A 22381-nucleotide genomic window follows, 5' to 3' on the forward strand; every position below is an offset into this window, starting at 1 on the left:
AATTTCACTATCACCAGTGTGGTCGTTAATAGACAAAACAGTGCTGATCTGTTCGGAGGATCTCATCCAGTATAATACAAACGTCCATTACCTAGCTGACGTTACCATCATCATCATCATCAACGACAGCATGACATCAGTGCTCAACACCAATGCTTCACTGCCGTACAGCCATGACTTATTTGAAAGCCTTATTGTAAAGAAAAGAATAAAGGTGGATGGGGGAGGGACTTAGTGCTAGCTTAACACAATCATTCCGAGGTGCCTACACCTCCAGACATTCATTCAGGCAATCTGGACAGAAACTGACGTTACCAATATCAAACATAGCTATAATCGTCGTCTTTGTCGCTGTCCCGCGTTGTACATGTGATGGGATACTTTCATAAATCAGGACGGTTAATATTCCCACCCGAGGCCCTGATCGCAAGACAGCAAGGGTAAATATATAGCCAACATAGCCGTCAAAGTTTTAGGCAGAGTGCCTCTGTACTTGTCCCAACCAGAGGCCTGGATGTCAGTAGACCGTGTCCGCTGAGCATCCTTTGGTCCCTTTATGGAAGTGATTTTATGTACTGATAGTTCAATAAGTTACACAGGCCATCTTATTGAGGGATTTCTAATGGAGGGCCCGATGTATGCCATGGGGCATGCGTAATACAAGCAACTGATACTTTCCACAAAAGACGTCATACAAGAGTAATAAAGTTTATTTGAGAAATTAATAACTGATATCTCGTAGAAATATCTTGATACAGGGCAGAGCGTATATGAATGAGGGCCACAGGATGCTGTCTTCTTGGACGGAGCTTGGAAGGGATCTTCTGTTGCTCTATGTCGTCATTCTTAGCTTCAATCGCCACTCAGCTCACCCCATTGATCTTTGAAACCCAAACAATTCAGCTTTAAAGGGCTACATTTATTTACGGTTATTGGTACTGCACAAAGGTATAACTAACACATATGGTAGGTAATCATTAGTAAACATTGCACAAAACATTTAGGAGCGTGGTTTCAGTCACTTGTGTCCTTCTGGCTATCGGGCACCGGCACATGAGGTATCCTGGAGACGTTGCTTGATCAGTGTTGTGGTACAGCTTTATGGGTTGTTGAAATATAGCAAGCATTGCACAGCGGCATGTTCTACCTCTTCTGTATGTCCGAAAACACGCGGTTCTACATCGTTATGCGTTTTCAACTTCACTTTCATAACGTTTTTCTAGCATGGTCGTTTGAAATTCAAAATTTTGTGATTTTCATCTTCACTTTATAGCGAGCCGCTTTCAAAGATGCCACTGTATGCATTTTCGTATTCGACTGTCTGTATCTGAATGGGGAGTCTTTGATTCATAAGTAAGTTACGAATTTGTTCTTTCAGCAGATACTGAAAACTGAATAAAATAGTCGGTCATTTTTTCAGGTTACCTCAGTCAACGTGGACTCATTGGTCTCGTTTTATCTTTATCATGGTCGTCCATTAATATTGGCTTTCACCTACTTGCGCCACTAGTCGTTCGCAAGCTGATGTTTTTTCTATGGAACCGACGCCGTATAACTGGTTTGTCTTGAATTTTCAGTTTCGATGTGGCCAACCATCCTATACCCATACCTATACCTATATACCGTCACGAGAAGACTGGACCTTACCGTGGCGTGACGGTTTGCGCACCTCAGCGATCCATTGAGCTATACTGGAGAGTATCCCGCGATACTCACAGAGTCTCATACCAGGTTGGTCAATGGTTAGAGGTCTGACGAACACAGTCTCCTGGTCCTCCAGGTTGGGGGTTGGAATATGTATGGCGACTTGTTCCGTAGAAGTGGTAAGGCATTTGCATTTCCCGCCAAACACCGTTGCCTTGCGGTTAGGCTTTTGAGCCAAAGGCTCTGGTTGAGGACCCTAATCGTCCTCCTGTCTAGGTGTGGGCGCCCTGGCAGTATCCCAGCCCACGTACAACCTGTACGGCAGTGAAGCATCGGTGTTGAACACTGATGTCATGCTGTCGATGATGCTGCTGCTGCTGATGATGATGATGATGATGATGAACCATCCTATACCGGGTGGTTTGAAACTATTCGCTCAATTCGCTTTTTTGATCACATGATTTTGTTGTGCCTCGCTCCCTAGAGTGCGTGGGTGCTGTGAAAGAACCATTCAATGTCCATATCGTTCAGGTATTTCTCTCGAGTTTACTGTTGTGAAATATCGATAACATACTGTTGCTCTTCGCAATATAGAAGAGTCCCCAACAGCCTCGTGAATTTCAACGCCACACGCCTGACTTCAATGATACTGACCACGACAGTGATCTTTTCGGAGAGACAGCTTTGCCATTGCTTATCCTTTCCAAAAATTACGTGACAGGATCGTTTGTGTTTTCAACGTAACGCTTTCCGTGTTCGTTGTCCGACGCACCCTATTGGGTTCAGCTTATTTCATTCCAAAATCTCGCTGTTCCGATAACGTCTTAACCACTCATTTACTAACTTTTCTACCCCACTACGTCTTTCCAGACCCATTTCCTCCCGTCGAAGTGTCTTGGAACAATACTTCTGCGAGGTACCCCACCGAGTCCTGCTGTCTGAGAGACACGTAATCCAAGTAAGTCTGGCATCTTTTAACTATTGTGACCCGTGTTCTATTTGCTTGTAGGATATTCCATCTCTCAACATACTCATGGCTCGTGTGTTTTCGGAAAATTTGGAAGGATTGGTACTGAAGCCGTCCCATGTGAGTTATCCTGCTACCCTATCCGGTTCTGTGGTCAGATTTACCTGAACTATCCCTTTAAGAGGCTTGCTCATAAAGCTAAACTTGAAGCACCTTGGTAGTTATAATCATAAGGTCACATACTGTTCACACGACTACTTACCTTGTACGGTAACAATATGGTTTGAAACTATTCGCTCAATTCGCTTTTTTGATCACATGATTTTGTTGTGCCTCGCTCCCTAGAGTGCGTGGGTGCTGTGAAAGAACCATTCAATGTCCATATCGTTCAGGTATTTCTCTCGAGTTTACTGTTGTGAAATATCGATAACATACTGTTGCTCTTCGCAATATAGAAGAGTCCCCAACAGCCTCGTGAATTTCAACGCCACACGCCTGACTTCAATGATACTGACCACGACAGTGATCTTTTCGGAGAGACAGCTTTGCCATTGCTTATCCTTTCCAAAAATTACGTGACAGGATCGTTTGTGTTTTCAACGTAACGCTTTCCGTGTTCGTTGTCCGACGCACCCTATTGGGTTCAGCTTATTTCATTCCAAAATCTCGCTGTTCCGATAACGTCTTAACCACTCATTTACTAACTTTTCTACCCCACTACGTCTTTCCAGACCCATTTCCTCCCGTCGAAGTGTCTTGGAACAATACTTCTGCGAGGTACCCCACCGAGTCCTGCTGTCTGAGAGACACGTAATCCAAGTAAGTCTGGCATCTTTTAACTATTGTGACCCGTGTTCTATTTGCTTGTAGGATATTCCATCTCTCAACATACTCATGGCTCGTGTGTTTTCGGAAAATTTGGAAGGATTGGTACTGAAGCCGTCCCATGTGAGTTATCCTGCTACCCTATCCGGTTCTGTGGTCAGATTTACCTGAACTATCCCTTTAAGAGGCTTGCTCATAAAGCTAAACTTGAAGCACCTTGGTAGTTATAATCATAAGGTCACATACTGTTCACACGACTACTTACCTTGTACGGTAACAATATGCATTGAAACTCTCTTAGTGACTGTCTTTAATCGACCGCTTTTAGTCCGTCATTTGTGGAACAAGTTCCCAACTCTTCCGTAGCGGTAGTCAGGGCAGATTCGTTCTTCCCGCAACTGGGTAAAGTGTTCTTTCTCTAGAAGTGAAGAATGTGATATTTGGATCAGTACTTCCTCTATTTAACAACTCTTGTAACGATTGTCTAATACCATGGTTAGCTGTGTGTGACACAACCGTCCGAGTGCTGGCTACTACGTGGTACGACTACCTTTTTTGCAAAGGAGATTCATCATATCGGAGTTTTAGTTTTATAAGCATCCTTTCTAGTGAATCTTCAAACTTCGAGGGTATCCTGCTCAAAGCGGCAGCATACGTTCTGGTTTTCTTGATCATCCAAAATGGCCTATCATCCACATTTCAGTGAGGCTTCAAAGATCACTGGTGACTGATCCGATGGCAGTTGATCTGTTCGCCGAGCTTGGCAATTGGCATGCAAACGTTTCGTCTCCAGTCGAGGAGAAATCGTCAGTGCGTGGTTGAATGAGTGCTTCCTCCGTGCCTAGCTGCGTTTATGTAGTTTTTTTTGTGGAGTATCTAATATCCTGTCACGTGATTGGCTAGTCGGTATATGCCTTCTGTTGCATCATGGTGGGACCGATCGTGATTTTGTTTTGCTGCGTTGTGGTCAGTATGCCTCTTATTCCATTGGCTTGTTGGATGGCTGTTTTGGGGTGTTCCGGGTCTGTTTGCAATAGGTCCGTTCCCGGTTTTTGTTTCGTTGTGGTCTTCCTTCCTTGATTCTGCTTGGTTGTGACGGTGTCTTCTATTTTTGGTAGTTTCCTTGCTTCAGCCTGATCGTTTGTTTCTTTTCTCTTTGTCCGCCTCTGCATTCTGTAGTTCCGTAATTCTTTTGTTTGCAGTGGCCGATAGACCGGATCAATTTCGGTGTGTTTGTTGATAGCTTTTTCAGTAGAGTGCCATGCTTCTATGAATTCACCTTCTTTCTTTCTTCTCGCTTGAGCCAATATGTGAACGGTGCTCTGTTTTTTCTTTCCATTGAGCGTATGTTAGATTCCATGGCATGCTTTGATTGTACACGTTTACGCAAATCAAACCCCACAATTGCCAGTTGGGTTAAATGGTTAAATGAGCGACACCTATCGACAATTCCATGGTTTATCCGTATCTCATATTTTCGACCTCGAGGTAGTTTAACGCTCAAGGCATGAACTAACTCATAGGAAGGTCATTGGTTCGACTACTCGTGTCTAGGCTTGGCAACCTAGTATAACCTCGGCCCTTATGCTTCCCTCAGGTTGCATGGCAGCTCTGCAATCAAAGGGTGCCACAGTTGAACGATTATTTTAATCTTATAGCTCTTAAAAACCACTTGTGTCTACCCATTCCTCATTCTCCGTTCATTCCATTCCCACATAGTTGCCCTTCAGCCTAGTACTATAAACAATGCTATTTGCCCACCGTCCATATCGAACAGAGTACTTACGAACCTGGAAAGCGACACTGGTTGAAAATCAAACGAGACTATTTGGCCGAGGGATCGATGGCCGATTCGGTCGATTTGATCGTATTGGGAGCGTACTATGGGACCGGTAACAAAGGTAAGTGTTCTCACCTAACGATCTCGGTCCAGCTGTGTCGAGATATATTTCGCACATTTTTGGCACATTTTGTGTGTCTGTCATGTGTTATATTTTTGTACTCAGATTCTGAACCTCACTCTCCATAGTTTGCAAGCTCGAATGGTTAACTCCATTGTGTAATGTACTGCCCGTTTTACTTTTGAGAGATTCCTGGCCTTCCCAAATTTTGCGGCCTTTTTACCATGCCACATTTTGGCCCATCCTTTTATCGAAAAATCCCAAAACAAGTACTCAGCAAACTCCGTGTTCACTGCGATACATGACTTGTACGGAATGCTCAGTCCCACTGGACGAGTTGAAGTAAAAATATTGAAATTGCAGAAGGAAACCAGAAAACATGACGAGTTTTCAGCTGAATATTCCCAAAAAGTAAGAACTCTCACAAATCCTGATTGTTCTCGGCACGAAAGCGAAGTAACATCCTCTAGGAAGGCTCATTTACTAGAATTCGAAGTGCACGACACATAATTGAGGACATTACAAGGCCCTGAACCAAGATTCATTTAATCTCGCTGTTGGATCTCGAATGAATAATTTACTTTTTACGGCGTGTGGTTAAATCAATCTTTCTACGGATTCATGAAAATTACGATCAGTTGAACCAACCATAAGGCGTACTCCGGGGAGTCATAAAATGGCTGTCTGAGAACTGTGGTTCGTTCCAAACTCAAACGGTCATCAAAGTGAGTGCTCAGAACCTAATCGAGCGGAAAAAACCAACTATATTGCGCTGCTGCATCGCATCACCGATACATGAGTGTATAACAATGTACGGAGAGACCACCCATCAGTGTGACAGTAAAAAACAACTCGGGGTTCGTCTGGAAATCTTCAATACTCATTCGGTTCGTAGATTTTTAGGATGGCACGCAAGCGCAATATGTCAATCATAGTCTTTTTTTATAAATACAGCCATGGCTAACATTCTAAACCTCGGTGCCCTAAGCACTTGGTAAACTATCGATCTCCTAAATTCTAAAATATGTATGAATAGACTCATATAACAGTAGTGGACGGGCCGTTAAATAGCTAGTTACACAGGTTGAATCTCTGATGGAACCTAATTGCTGGAAGCCGTAAGACTAACAGTTATTTCTAGTAGTTTTTTTTCTGTCGCCTAAAACCTTATCCGTATTCAAACGGGTTTCATTTAGCTCGCTTGCTGTGCCATGTATCATGTACCGACGAGTTCAAAGCAGTCGGATTCCAAAGATGGTGTTCAAACCTATTAGGTAAAGGCATTTGTAAGAATAGCTTCAGCCACTATCTCCGCAACAAGTAATAGCCGTTGTTTCAATAAGTTTTTTTCGGTGCCGAGTTGCACTGTCACTCGGAGGAAGAACGAAGGCTGAGGTACCGTCAAGTTGCCTAAGCCTAGACAAAAGCAGTCGAGATATTGGCGTTGATTTCGAACCACGAACCTTCCGGTCAGTATATTCGTTTCTCAATCACTGAATTATATCGAGCTGTTGTTTCAGGATACGGCTCGATCATTGATCCTGATACAGCGCTTAATTTAGTGCGCATAGTGAACCGTTAGTGCAATGAAAGCCATGTCGCCATAAACGAAATTACGCTGAAAACTCTTCGTCAATCCACGATCGGTTTCCCCCTTTTTGGAGCTCGTAAGGTGCGGTCCCCGAGAGAGACATTCATTTGAGTCTCCCGTTAAGACCAGTCAATCCACATCGGTTTCCCCCTTTTTGGAGCTCGTAAGGTGCGGTCCCCGAGAGAGACATTCATTTGAGTCTCCCGTTAAGACCAAATTGATATGGGTGACTATGTCCTTTATCCCTCTATGTAGTCTTTTCGAATGCCTATGAAAATAATGTCAGGCTTACCGAACACCAGGTGATTGCATCGCTCTGTTTTCATTCACTCACCGGACATATTGACTTAATTAGGTTTGTCCCAGGGACCTTAGGTTTCTTCTAAAGACCTACTAGTAACTCTTTCAACCTAAAATATCATTGGTTCACAGCAAATAGTTTTTCCCCACCATCTGTTTTCAAATCCAGTACAAAAGCATTATATCGAATATGGGTCAATCAGTGAACGAGAATGAACAGTAAAACTTCCGAGCTGATTTATTCTTAGCATACTCCATCTTATTACATGGCACAATAGTGCATTGTCGGCGTGACCTTGTAAATACCCCTTGGTTAAACTTAGCCTCGAAGAGAGGATAATTTTTGCAGGTCTGGATAACGTACTCTTTTCAGATGGATGATCGGATCTACGGACCCCGGTGTCTATAACTTTGCTTATCATAATGGTTGGCAAATGCTGACCCTATCATTGGTCACTTCTTACGAATGCATTTTATTGGTAATTTTTTTGCTGTTGAATCGTCATGCTAAGGTGATCTTTGACCGTTTTATGCAAGCTGTCTTATTACAGGCTCCTGTAGGGTTCCTGCGTTTGTAATCACGTTAGAGCACCCTACCTCAACATATAATCACAGACACGAACGCGAAAAAACTACATTTTTTTGCTGGAAAATGAAAGAGATCACTGCTGCTGAAGGATGACGTTTGATATGTTGATCGAAAGTTTCATTTTTGCGAGGCCCCTCTCGTGGACAAAAGCACCTTACCTCCAAAAGTAGCCTATTCCTTTCAAGGCTCTCCCTGCCCGCATGAAACTCCAACCCCCTAGCAATTCAACATATGCCTTTCGGTCCTGTTACCAACGCCCTTTGTTCACAATGCAGGTTTACTATCCGAGCAAGACAGTAGATGTCCATTACCATTCACACAATTACATTCCCCCTCAAATGCTTTCCCTTGACAATTCTTTATCTAGTGAAGCAACACATGTGTATTCTGGCTGTGTAAGAGCCTTTGAACCTGCTGTAATTCCTCGCAAAACAAATGTCTTCTAGCTGTTCTGTATCTCACCACTACACGGATTCATAAGGTTTTCAGATGGTGCCGCACTTTCATTCGTTGTAAAATCCATTCGGCTTTGTTTAGCATTTGAAACGGATGGAAACACGCTCTTATACACTAGACATGAGCTTAGAGAACACGACATTAAACAGAACTGTTCTAGTGCATCTACTTTTCAGGTTATTAGGAGGTTATTAGGTTCCATTAGGAGTTCAACTTTGTCTTCCTGTGTGACTGTTTTTCATGCATAAAGCTGCCTACGGTCAATGCTTGTCGCCCATCTGCGTTTCTCATATTACGTCTTGTAAGTGTTGTGGGCCTCTAGCCAACCAATACACCCACCATGATCCCCAGTGATGTATGATCACTCGTTTGTGTTGATGGTTAATGAGTTATCGTTTTTCTGTTTCTTCTCGTCCTGTGTACCCTAAGACACGGTGTCTGGTTGGTCGTAGGTTCTTGCAGTTCCTCTGTTCAGTAGGCGGAAAATCCAATGGGACAGGGCGTTTGGAGAGACTAAACTGGTTACGTTGCTAGCTTCTGGTCGTGCATATGTGATTGTTGGTGAACAGTGCAGTGTGCATGGCGATTTATTAGCCAACTTCTTACCTGTCACCAAATCTCTAGCTGGACTCATGTCGGTTTTCTTGATGGGCGCGTACGACCCTGCATCCAAGCAGTTCACCACAGTAACAAAATGCGGCAATGGATTCACCGACGAAATGTTACAGACGCTTCAAAAGAAACTTAAGATGAAGAGGATTACACAGGTACGTCCAGCTTTTCGTGATTTTCATTTGTACGACCTCCGATTAAACATATGGTGGGTTTCTAGTGACTCGAAAAAATTATAGCTTCCTCATATAGACCCAGATTTGAAAGCAAACTTTTTACTGGGGGAAGTTTAGTGGAGTGAAATGTTTAAATTAGGAATACTGGGGACAAAACCCATGCTTGGTGCACGAAGCACCGTATGGATTATACCGGATCGACTGTAGAAACTGTTTCGTCAACAAGCCCTGCGGTATTTAGTCATTCTAACGAAAATGCATCTCATTGACAGATTTTTGATAAATTTTTATCGTCACCTTTGGTTGTTGTCATTATTTTATTTGTAACACTGAATTTACGATCAGATACACCAGTTTTGGGCCAATGGAGTGGGGAGTACAGGGAGCCGGCCAGAGGACGCAGGGACTGAGATATTACTGTCTTAATCCTAATGTGATTGCGCATAACAGGTACCCTTTGAACAGCACCAGACTCTTTGGTTTGAAAAGTAGGCCCGACCATATTGAACCACGCCCCGGCGTTCATGGTCGATCGTTGGGCAATCGGTTTTTAGGATTGACCTTTTCTAATCTGTTTCTTTCTTGGGGGGAAGGCAGCGTCGTTGCTTCTATAAATACGGACATGCTGGTTGCAAGGGCAAGCGTCTTAGCGCCTTCACACTCATATCGCATAAGACAGTAAGACTTTACTCCAGAATGCCTCGTAATATAATTCCTCGCAGTACAGGGACTCGCTTTTCTTCATCAAGCTGCTCCTCGTTTGCCTTCCTGTGATGGTTGAATCTTTAGGAACCGAGTTCCAGCCAGAATAGCCTGTAGGATCCATGCAACACAAGCCCGACTACCACGACCAGGTGATAGTTTTAGGCTGGGATCAAAACTGGATACTTGGACGTATTTCCAGAAAACCCCTGAACGAAGGTACCTCGCTCCTGGAAGTATATTTCTCTCCGTGGCTTACGCCTCTCTGGGTTTCCGAAGTTACATGAACGTTCGAAGCATTATTTTGTGCCTGTCTCTTTCGCAACCCCTTGATTTCAGGTGACAAGAATAGAAGTTTTCGATAGGTTCTACACAGGCTTTGACAACTTGATATTATATTGCTCCGTTTTGTGCGTAACTATGAGCTACTTCCCCTACTTTCTTCCATAAATGTATGATGTTAATGATTATTTTTGTACCGTTCCGGTTTCCAGTCCGATGTTCCATCCTGGCTGAACGTTTCCAAGTCATTGATTCCGGATTTCGTTGTTGAAGACCCGAAGGTATCTTTTACACTTCTCATGGAGTGTTTATGCATTAAAACACGACGTACTAGTCTCAGTTTATGATGCCTATATTTTGCTGAAGTATTCTGTTCTTTCGATCTGTTCGACGCCGGAGTGTTCATTACGTTGGCGAATCCATTGTTCTCAGTTATCTCATGTGTGGCATTACTCCTGACTTACCGAGAGCATGTAGCCATGATTGAACTATCCTGGATAGTACTTCATTTACAACTCCTTACAAAGGACATTATGACGATACCTGTATCCACTCTTTTGAACACATTCACAGCCGTTTGTTCAAGTAGAACAAGGCTTACTGCTTGATGAGCCTCCAGAAATTGTGAAACTAGTCGTGGGTTGCTAACTGGTTTTCGACATACCTGTGTTGAGGTTCCCGATACGGAACTTTGAGTGATGCATAGGTTCGACAATCCCGAATATCAAAAGGAAGAATGGGGTTCGTAATTCTACGGCACTATTTACACAAGAGTAAGCAAATGTGCACAACGAACCTCAATTGTTCCCGTTCGTAGCGTCAACAAGTTCACAGGTGTGTCACTGACCGCCGCAGTTCAGTGTCAACGTCCGCAAACCAAACAGCGGCGAGCGGAATGATAGCTCATTAGCGTGGGTTGCGGTCGTTCCTTCCGACGACGGTTTCGTGATTCTCGTTGGACGTGCGATAACACGGAACTCATGAGAAAACAAGTGAAGGGACATGAACGCACATGGGTAAGTAGGTCAGCAGCGCACATTCACACACAGACACACATGTCGGTACACCAGTGTCGGAAAGGACAGTCGCTACGGCAAGGTGAGTGGCGGGTACGAATAAGCAAAACAACTGGAAATCAAAAGTACATAGGCGGTGTAAGCAGATGGATTTGGGAATTATCATAAGGTCAAGTTCGATTCAATACCCTGTGAGTAGTGGGTTTTGTCAGGAAAATATCCACCCACATTTATTCGTATTTTTCTAGTCAGAAAATAATGGTGAAATCACGTTTGCAAACACATCGCTATGCAATCGGACGACACCACTGAGCGTTCATCGTACCGTTGGCCAACATGGACTGCACAATATTCACAATCCTCTTGTTTCACTGGGACAACTTTCAAATGAGTGGTGGTTCGCGTGTTTTGCACATGTGCCTATTGGATTAGGTCCTTTGATTCTTTTAAAAGGAAGAAATTTTCACCTCAACCTTATTGTCCAGAGTTGGTATCAATTGTTAGCCGCGTTCACAGCGAGATGAATTACATGCAGCAACGCGTTCATTAGACTGGAATTTAAAGTCAACCATTCGATAACTGCGATTGGTGTGTGTTGCTTTCTGCATTGGGGCAAACCAACTTGTGGTGTGGATGGCATAATTCAACCAACTCCTGTGGTTCACATGTGTATCACTTCAGCTGCTGCTTTTGAAACCCACACGGGGAGATTACACCGGAACTTGTATGGATGTGCCTCGGAACACGTTGTGTCAGCAGACTAAGCATTTTCAACCCACTGGTTATTTGACTGACCTGGAAATATAGCTTAGCGTCTTACTTCGCAACCAGAATCCGAAACTGGTGGCGTTTGATGAGTCGGTGATGATAACGGTAGTGATCGTTCAGCTGTGACGCGCTTTCGGTACCGAGTTGCCATTCCCCTCGAGGGCTGAGATACTGCCAGGTTACCCAAGCCTAGACAGGAGCAGCCGAGATGCTGGGGTTGGTTTTGAACCACGAAACTTCCGGTATATAAGTTCGCGCCTTAACCACTGGGGTCGTCAGTGTTGAGTGGCCTCTATCAGCAAAGCGTATGCTGCAGGTAAATAGCTCGGCTGTTTGGTTTTCATTTTGATTGAGGGTGTTCGTCGTCTCCGTCCGTCAAGATAGAGGAAGGATGTTGAAGTCTGACGGCCTGTAAATTGTCGCGTTATGCAAAAGCATTTTTAAGTCTTACCATAATCAGTGGTGCGGTGTTCAAGTGAAGTTAGCTCTGGCGCACTGCAGAATCCACTTGTCGAGCGCATATTCGCCGAAGCACGGGCCTCCCTGTTTGCCGTAAGGTCTTATTTTGAAGGGACTGTCGTGGCTGTTGTTCTAACTCGATACGTATTTCGACCAACGATATTTGGTACTCTCACAATCTCTCCGTTTTTTCTTCTTGTTCGATTTTTTTGGAATATTATTTTATAGTCTGCTCCAGTTTGGGAGATAACCGGTGCTGAATTTTCTCGAGCCAGTACCCACACCGCTGGTCTATCGAGCGGTGAAACTCAGGGAATTTCAATTCGGTTTCCACGGTTTACAAAAGCACGCCCTGACAAAACTTGGCAACAGGCGACCAATGTGAGTGAACTCCAGCGATTGGTAGCCGAATCCGGAAAGCGCTCCGATTGGCTGGATATTTTGAACGATGCCGCTGATGTGTCCGTGATAAAAAAGAACACGGGAAAGCGTGTAGCCATGTCTGGTTCTGGATCAAATTTGGATCCGAAACCACGGAAGCTACCTCGGGAGGAGGTAATTTATATAATTCTCGTTTCAGTATTTTATGTCACTCTTATCTGAGGATGAAAAATTGTTTTGGAGTGTAGCTACTTTTGAACCACAGCTAGTGCAGAGGTCAAGGTTAAGGTTAAGCACCGACTTTTTGTTTGGTCTTTGTTGAACCAGAGTGAACTGGTCTTATTGGTTACCTGACAGGCAGGAACCCGAGGGACAATACATTTAAATGATGTTTTATGATCTTTTCTACCACTTCTGCGAAAGCGAACATCCAAAGGCTAACTGATGTCTGTCAATAAACACGGCATGTTACTAGAGCATCTACGACAAGCGCGTCCCCGGAATTAGCACAAGACTGCAGTCTCTTCAATTTTTCTCTGAACTTAGCGTGGACAATCCCATGATTGAAGGTTTCTTCTATGAAACTGAAACAGCGACTAAGTTTATTGCAAAGTAGATCAGCATGTTTTCTCTGACTAAGTGAGTAACTGTTGACAGTCGGTTGCAACCCGACGGATATAATAAGGTGTTGCGTTTTAAAACTGATTAATTCGCGAAGGATGAGACCATCTTTACCTAATTAATGCTTTGGGGCCAGTCGATGCTTCATCCGGAATGGGATTTCACTGGAGACTTCCCTACAAGCTACAAATTGCCACGAAACCCATCTTGCTCCGAATAATGGTTTCTTCCGCGATGCTCATTGATTTGTTGTTCAGTCGATTCACTCGGTTTGGAAATTCCATTCGCCACCACACGTGACAACCAGACGATGATTTGCCTGTTTTTTTTACGAACGGTGAAAGGTACTTTTTATCAGCCAGTACACGCTCTTATTTTGTTGTTCGTATCCAGCCCATGGACAGACCTCACAGAGAGCATCGAATCTGGAATTCTTGAATTTACTGCAGTGCGTATGTCCATAGTAAATTTCAATGCTTTGTCGTCCTCCCTAAGTGTAGTGGGAATATCAGGTGAGCAATGCTTCGTTACACCGAGTAGTTTTCAGAAGCAATTCAACAGATAGATACGATGTACTCTCTTGTTCACATGCCAGAAGACTAGCTCTCTCAATAAGCCCTCTTCGCGCAGAAGTAGTGAGCAAAAAAGTCACTATTTAACATCCAGCAAACTCAGCTACGTCCGCAGTTATCTTCCTTGATGGAGGTCCGGAGACAGAACACCCTAAGGGTTAGTTCATTGCTGGGCTTCTGCTGATCTCATCAATAAAAATACATGCCGCTCAGCAACACCACCTATTGTCTTTTTGTACGATCATTCATTCGCTTTTCGCAGAATACCAGGGAAGAACTGTGGAAAACGGAATCACTATAATTGTTCTTGGTGATGATAATGATGACGGCAATGAGGACGATCGTCGCCATCATCATCAGCATGATGTTAGGTGTTATCGCTGTGTAGGAAGCCTCTTGTTTTAGCATCATCTTGGGGGCAGGGAAATAGTTTTCATGCAGTCTGAATCCTTCGTGTTCAGAAAAATCCCCAGTAATTACGCAAGAAATACTTGTTCCTAATGAAGCGATATGCACGTGAAAGCAGAAAAACAGCCGTGTGAGTAGTCAAAAGTTTCGTCTAATTTTAGTTTACCCATTTTGTCGTAGCATTGGGAACGTAGCATGACACATTTAGAACAGGACAGATTACGACTGTCGATTGGAAGTTTACGGTTGAATGCAGATTACACAGTTCGTTTAGTTTTTTTTTTGAAATAATCACCACAGATTGACGTCAATTCAGCCTGTGAAACTTGTTATCTGAATCGCGACAAAGAGAGTTAGAAGACGAAACATTCCCGAAGAAAAAGGGGGAGTAAGAGTTCAGTTTCAAGCTTGTGATAGGGGTAGCTGGATAAGCAAAGAGACGAGTTGCCAGATCGAAAAATACAAGCAAAGGAACAGAGGAACTATACTGGAATGCCACCTTTCGTGGTTGTAACTGTGAAGTAAGGTGGAAACACCTCGTCTTCTCAGATCAACCATCAGTTAACACCATGTTCAGCCGCAACAAGTTGCGTGTATGTTGTGCAGTGGTTATAGCTGCCACAGTCTCGTTCGCCGATGATCTGGTAGGGTGGGTTGGCAATAGCTGACGTAATCGATGCATAAATCCAGGGATGGTAATAGACTTCGCAATGGAGAGTTCCGGAGGGGAAGCTATACGGTTACTGATAGTTATCGCTGGAGCATGCGGTTTTGTGCTAGATTGAGTCTAGGAAAACTTAATCAGACGGAAGCGCCCCGCCCAAAAATGACGACAGTGCTCGGAGATATAACAAACCAGCGATGAGTGAAATGCTTACCTGGTTGAAATAGGGGACATAACTCCTAAAATATCCCTAAAAGCTTTGTTTATATCGGGGGCGGATGGAAGAAGTGGGACGGACTGGATGAACTTGGGTGAATTAAAATTCCCGCGTTGGACAAATTTCTTTGGCGAAGGGTGGAGTGGGTGAAGTAAACTTGGTTCGTGACTGCGGGCAACATCGGGCAGAATTTGTTCATCATCGGACGCGTGGATTATGGGCATCCTAGGTAGCTGGGATCTGTCCAAATGGCGTACGAACTGGGACTTAGCGGTCGACACAGTGTTCTTGTTTTATTCCATTGCCTTGGTAGTTGGATTCCTCTGATCAAAGCTTACAGGTGGGACTTCTTAGTCAGCCTTTTTCCTCCACCAGGAAGTATATTACTTACGAAAATACATGGAACCACTCTGCATATAACAACTCCGTTTTATGAGTGTTCACAGCAGAATTTCTCTTTCAACCCTTTTCTCCCTTCGACATCCTATGTAAGTCCAGAGCTTATCATCTACTTGAGTCTCCTGATCAAACTTCCACCCTTAAGGTTTTTTTGTAATCTAGAACAACAGACGAACGGGCTTAAGTGGAACACTGGGTCAACGGAAGCTCAGAAACTGTGTCCATCTAGTGGGCCGTAAGAAAACACAAACCGGTCGTGTCGGAGATTTTCTTTTAACAACCTTAGGAGAAATGTTTTACGTCTACACGGAATCTTCGGTGACCACCCAAACTAGCTGCCGTAACTATGAGGCCATTTACATGACCATACGAATCGGACTCACTCAGAGCATTGAAGTTCTGATCGTTGACATTTGTTGTGTTTTGTGGAGCAGCAGAATTGAAAGTTTGATCGTAGTGCTCACTCTGCGCTCTCCGTTGGTTACAGTTAAGTGTAACTCCATCTTTCACCTGTGTAGGACCTCTTTGGATGTGTTTGTGATGGATGTCGAAGCGACACCAGCTGAGACGTACTCAAGAGAGCTGTTTCAGTCCATCAGGACAGCCTCAAGAAAAACTCCGAACATAATTCAGACACTCCTCACTTTATTCACCCAATCACGTACCGGTACTGTCCTTCGAGTATTCCAAGTCCCCAATTATTTTCTGGTAGTCGTAATTGTCATCATCGACAGCTTAACATCAGCGCTCAACACTGATGTCTCGTTTTCGTACAATCATGATTTATTTGAAAGTCTCATTGCGAAGAAAACAAAGAGAGTGGACGGTGAAGGGACTCAGTGCTAGGGTGCCTGCACCTCCAGAACTCATTCAGGTAATCTGGATAGAAAATGAGAACAAGAGCGCCCATAAAATCGATTGGTGTCCATATCTTACAACTTCTTCAACCAAACACAGTGGGGATCACGTGGTCCCCATCTTGGAAGGCTAATCGCACTCACACCACTCAGGCTTCTCGAGATCTCTTTCACGCCCCTTTGCCAGGTCAGAGGTTGGCCACCTCTTTGCTTCTTCCACACTAAATTTGGCACGGAAAACAGCACTCTCTTTGGCAGACGATGGTTCGACATGCACAATACATGGCCCAACCAACGCAGCTTCTGGTGCTGGACACATTCTTCAATAGAAGTTGCCGTTGCACAACCCAAAGCTCGCTTTCTAATTTCCTCTTTCTGTATTAGTTTGCAGTAACCTTGAGACTCAGAGCTATACAGCTTTGGCGCCATAGGTGCCTCAGATTAACAAACGTGACCTGAGCCTTGCAGATTCGCGCATTGACCTCATCTATTATCATAATCGGAACCAATACAAATAGCAAGATACGTAAGACGCTACAAAACTTCGAGTGCCTCTCGCTGGATTGTAAGTGGCTTATTCAGTTACTTCTGGTCCAGGAACTTGATATTAGACTTGGTGGGTGCATACCAAAGGACGGGATGGTGTTGGTCAATTAATCCGAAAATACATGTGCCTTCCTCTAGACTTCGGTAACCACCAGGCTTCATGCTTGGCGCGCATGCTCCCTTTCACTTGACACGTGATAAGATGTCGGATCAAATTATGTTCGGAACCGATAGGGACATTTCTCCAACATTCAATCAGTGCACTGTTCTGTGCTTGAGTAAACCTCGTAGCGCTGCGCCACAAGCAAAACTCCCTGCGGTGTGCATAGGTGTGGCGATCTCGTTCCAGCACGATTTCACATCTGGCGGTGGAGCAGTTGAAGCGGATTCCAGAAGACGAGTGTCTCACGAACGCCCACTTGTATAGCTCGATGGGTCGTGAACCTTACTGTCATATCACGGTAAGGTCCAGCCTCTTCGTGACGGCCTGGTGGTAGCTGGACATCAGTGTGAATGGGACTGTCAGATATTTTCCTGAGAACTTGTTTGCTAACAAAAGTGAACACCAACCATTCACGGATGTCTCACAGTGAGACTGAAATCACATGAAGATGGAGAACTAATTATCCTATATTAGTAGCATGCATTTTCACGTTTTTGTGGTGAGAAAGGTCCATATTGTGAGTCGGAAGCTCGGATTGGTAGGTGACATGATTTTGGCGACGTTGTCTTTCCGAGTGTCCATGCGAGCCGTTGATTACTTAAGGTGCAATGATACCCGAAAAACCTGTGGGGCGTTAATTCGTCCCTGGATCACGCTTTTTCCTTGCACTTAGGCCCTTTTTTCAACTACTGCATTTCCAGGGTACTGACACCACAAAATATTCCAAGATCAAACCTTGTCATCTCCGTCCTCTGTTCAATGGATTGGTTTTTCAAGTCGCCGATAACACCGATTTCGACCAAACTGAACTGAACGCGACCCTTCGACAACTGGTGGCCGGCGGCGCAGAGCTCAAAGGAGCGGTCGGGTCTTCGTTTGCTTCATTGCTCAGCAACGAAGAAGCCACTCACCTTTTAGTTCCTCCCCGTGGTAACCACGTGAGCACCTGTTCATCTCCTTCTGTCTGACGTTTTCGTGTTATTTCTCATTCAGTATCTGTTTACGTATACCAAATTGCTTGTCGCACCCAAGTGTCGTTGATAAACATACTTGGAACAAGCTAATAATCTCTCGAGGAACTCACTCGCATGTGAGGTCACCACACCGGAGAGTCTTCAGTGGTCAGATTGGCGTAAAATCCTTGTGCTCTGTCAACTCTTCTGAAGTGTTAGTGCCAACTTCACGCCAACAAGTTGCTCTTCCAATGGATCTACTTTTATGTTACATACTACTAGTGAAAGGAACAAAAGACCTTCGCTGCGAAGTCATTTATTAGCAAACACGAACTAAGCAGTTATAAGTTATTAGGCAGGAAAGTAAACATCTCACATTCACATAGTCTTTAAAAACTGGACAATCATTAGCAAACCGAACTAAGCAGTTATAAGTTATTAGGCAGGAAAGTAAACATCTCACATTCACATAGTCTTTAAAAACTGGACAATCCTACCCGTCCTCTTGAACTTTCCTGAATATTCACAACGGAAATCGAACACTGCAAACAGGTTGAGATTTTCATATTTCGGTAACGTGACCTCCTGGTGATTCGTTCAGGTTGCTAACTACAACGAGTGTTGGTAGGCGGTGAGTAAAAGGAACGCGACCAATACTCGGAGACTTGTGTGCGGTAGTTACACTTAGTGGTTCACCGAAAATTGCGGCACAAAAGCGCTTCAGCGTACCTCATCTTTGCTTACATAATGTTGCAACCGTGCACGCACCAGGGTCCGTAGGTATAGATGGTCGGACGCCATCAAGCCCTGTATCTCTCGGGCAAGAGGATACCGAGTTTCAACGCGGTACATCAGAACTGCGCGTACAATGACGTTATATACTTGGTCTTTTTGTTTGGTATCAATATCCTTGTGTTGCCCAAAGCGATATCGGTTTGCGGAGACATCACGCCTTGGAACAAGGATGCTTCTCGACTTTTAAGCATTGATTGACCTCTTTTGATGCGTAGAATTTAAAAAAATATTGACCTGGCATTCCAAATTTCCTAGTCTATTTCGCGGTTTAAGCTGCAGATCTCCGTAGGATGATAAGAGAACTGGTCAAGCAGAATAGTAACGGGCAGTTCTGTCTCCCTTCACTCAAGATGTTAGTAGTTCACCTTTGACTTGTGGTTTGCCTATGTAACGCTCAAATACTGTTCATACGCTTCTCAAGCGGACAGTTCCACATAATGACCCTATTAGGTGAACCAAATAACTCCTTTGATATCAGGGAAATGTCTGTTCTGCAGTGAAAGTGTGATGTATTCAGGTTTTTCTGTGACGGGAGCTTGCCTGCTTCCTCAGACGGCGAGGAGCGATGAAGGCTTGGATGTAGTTGATATCAGTCTGTTACTGCAGAAGCTCCTGAGTTCAGGAGTCTCTTTTTTAAGATAATTTTTGTTAGGTTCCTGCATCAACAGTTTGTAGGTGTGCTTGCCTCAACAACGAAGAGTGATTTGTGCTCTTGAGACTGGGCGAATTCTGCGAGCACACAACATAGCGTTTACCGTTCACTGGGATCCAAACAATACATATTCAATCAACATTCTTAACTCAGTCTCTACACCACTGTTTCTTACTGCAGCAACATACGTAGCTCCGGATAACCAGAGTTTGTCCTTCCTGTTGAGACGGTCGTCTGGATGATCATGGTGCTAGCTTTTGTAGTCTGGTTTCAGAGTGACAACAAACTTTGGTGATAGGCGAAGCAAGCGTTTTAGCGCCTACTGCTCAATGACCTATTTGCATCAGTCCGTATGTTGACTGTTGGATGGGATGGATTACATGGGTGGCGCCGGCATGTTGATGGTTTGTGTTATGTCGAATCGAATAGATTCTCATCTGCTGTATAACACTCGATGCACTAGAAACAGCTGTTGTTGTATGAAGCAGGAGACCCTAGGTTGGGTGACAGAACCTCAGGATTGATGAAGTAAAATTCTTTTCAATTAAAGCCCTCGACCAAGCAGTGGCTTGACTACTGAAACATTGTCTAACATAGTTTCGGTTCTTTCCTCTAATCCCTGGAGGCCCATTCTGAAGAGGAAGCTTGTCTTAGGGGGACCCTTCAAAGCTTTCGGCCAGCCGACGCCTGGCTTCGAAGGCATAGGGCTGACCCACGGAGGTCAAGGTTCACAGGAAATCGGTTGGAGTTCCCAGTTCGTTCGCCTTTCGGATGGAAGGCAACCTTCCGATGCGTTCAGTAAACCCGGTGAGCTACATTGTGTTCCGCCTTAATCTCAATCTGATGACAAGTTTGATCCAAAGGTGCTTTACACACCCATTGCTCATTTGGAACTGTGTCTTCACCATTTCCCGTGTCAACCCTGTCGTAGCACCAAGTACCCGAGTACGATGTTCGTTTTAGTTAAGGGCACGAAAGACAATGAAAAGGACTTCCTCACGGAAGTTTTTCTGAATTGCAAGACTGCTGGAGAGAAGATGATGATGTTCAGGCTAGGCCAGTACTCATCCCTGATCATACTGCGGCAGTTAATGGCTGAGTGTCTGCGGTGCGTGTGTTTAAGATGTTTTACTTTCGTATGACCAAGAGGTCACATATGTGAACCGATTGCGCCTTCTAACTTTGTCACACTTAACGAGACGCGCACTCTTCGCCCAAGGACGACAATGCATATAGTCATGTGGACTAGAGTTGTTTCAACAGTCAACTGAATGTGTGACTCTTGTTACTGTAAAGTGGTGAGGAACACGTGAATGAGAGAAAATGCTTTGGGAACTGTTTTCCATATGGTTGGCATATCCCTGGTTAATTTAATTTTCGGTTTTTCCAGTACTATGAACGATTCTGTCTGTTATCGACTAAAGCTGCTTAAACTTCGGAGTAGAATCGCTCTGACAACTTATCAGCTATTTAGACATCGCACACTCTCCGAATTGTACAGTGGTCGTGAAAAGAAAGGGTCCACGCCTGAATGACATGATTCGTGATTCAATTTTAACTGAAATAAAGTCTGAATGAAGTGGCGCAGGTGGCTAAATACCTCGAATGGCTACTAACACAAGGACGGTGTAATTACGCGTCTTGTGAATCAGTTTCAACAACCAAGCGAACCTTTTAAAAGGGCGATTTATGTACTTCTTTCCAGTGTGTCTATACGAATGCTCTAACTGACTCACTGTTCCGTTTCCAGACTCCATCCAGCTTGATTCAAGTTACGCCCGACGAAGTTAAAAAGAGCCTGTCAGCTGGCCGTCTATTATTTTGAACACATGGCTGTGTTATATCCCCAAATGCTGCGTCATCTCCGAATTTCTTTACCTCTTTTAGTCGCCACAACTTGTGATTGCTCTGTTTGGTACAATTCCACCTTCCTTTCTGATATTCAAGCGTATTTTTTGCCTTGAAATGCAACCTTATTCTTTCACGAGTGTATAAAACGAATGTTGTTCAAACGACCTGGTGTTTTCCTCAGCTCTGGGTTCCGAAGAAAGCACTTAATCATCACTATCGTCATCGACAGCATGACAACAGTGTTCAACAGCGATGCTTTGCCACCGTACAACCATGATTTAATTGAAATACGTATTGTGAAGAAAAGCATAAAGGTGGACGGGGGAGGGGCTTAGTGCTGGCCCACCACAATCATCCCTCCAGACACTCATTCAGGCAATCTGGATAGAAACTGACAACAAGATCGCCGCTGACATCGGCTAGAAGCCATATCTTGCAGTGTCTCCAACCGGGCGCAGTCACCATGCAATTCTGTTGTACATACGAGAGGGGGAGGTAGAAGAGCCATCTATATTTGTGGCAATCGATTCACACGTCAACCTGGCATGCATGGGAGTTTCGTGTGAACTTCTCAAACCTACTCTATAGCATGAAAAGTGCGTCAGGTTTAGGTTAATGCGTCAATCAAGTTGTTGTTCCTTGTGAGATGAATGGTGAGATTGTAGAGCCCCAACCAGAGCAAAGTCGGTTGTAAACTATCATTGGTCAATCGCAGTGCTATTAGCTACAGTACTAGATAGATGCACCTCATTGTCCAATACAGCGAAGACGGTGTCTATCTGGTAAGGACTTTTAGTCTAGGAGTGGCAGTACTGAATCCTTTATCCTAGCATGTTTCATTGGACGCAGTTTAAAGTACTTACGAGAATATTGTCGACAATGTTAAATCGTTTTCAGGATAAATGGAGGCGATAAGATGTTGTATCGTGGGTGGCCGTCTATCGGTTACGCCTGCACTGAGCCTGCCAGACTACGCGATAGAGAGAAGACAAAGAACTGGGGACACGGCTGTAT

The 22381-nt window shown here is 44.2% G+C and overlaps 1 protein-coding gene across 1 annotated transcript in view; it reads left to right on the top strand.

Moving 5' to 3' along the window:
- The window catches only part of T265_03600 (hypothetical protein), a gene marked incomplete at both ends in the record, with an annotated part of 33111 nt that extends 11582 nt beyond the window's left edge, over window positions 1–21529 (top strand). Inside the window, 10 exons of the mRNA XM_009168135.1 lie at window positions 1274–1353; window positions 2515–2602; window positions 3343–3408; window positions 3482–3559; window positions 5214–5337; window positions 8898–9040; window positions 10258–10326; window positions 12517–12843; window positions 17818–18054; window positions 21267–21529. Of these exons, the coding sequence (XP_009166399.1) occupies window positions 1274–1353; window positions 2515–2602; window positions 3343–3408; window positions 3482–3559; window positions 5214–5337; window positions 8898–9040; window positions 10258–10326; window positions 12517–12843; window positions 17818–18054; window positions 21267–21341 (1287 nt within the window). The remainder of the gene's footprint in view (window positions 1–1273; window positions 1354–2514; window positions 2603–3342; window positions 3409–3481; window positions 3560–5213; window positions 5338–8897; window positions 9041–10257; window positions 10327–12516; window positions 12844–17817; window positions 18055–21266) is intronic.
- Window positions 21530–22381: the final 852 nt, after the last annotated feature.

The sequence above is a fragment of the Opisthorchis viverrini genome, assembly GCF_000715545.1.
Source record: "Opisthorchis viverrini unplaced genomic scaffold opera_v5_55, whole genome shotgun sequence".
NCBI classification, from domain to species: domain Eukaryota; kingdom Metazoa; phylum Platyhelminthes; class Trematoda; order Opisthorchiida; family Opisthorchiidae; genus Opisthorchis; species Opisthorchis viverrini.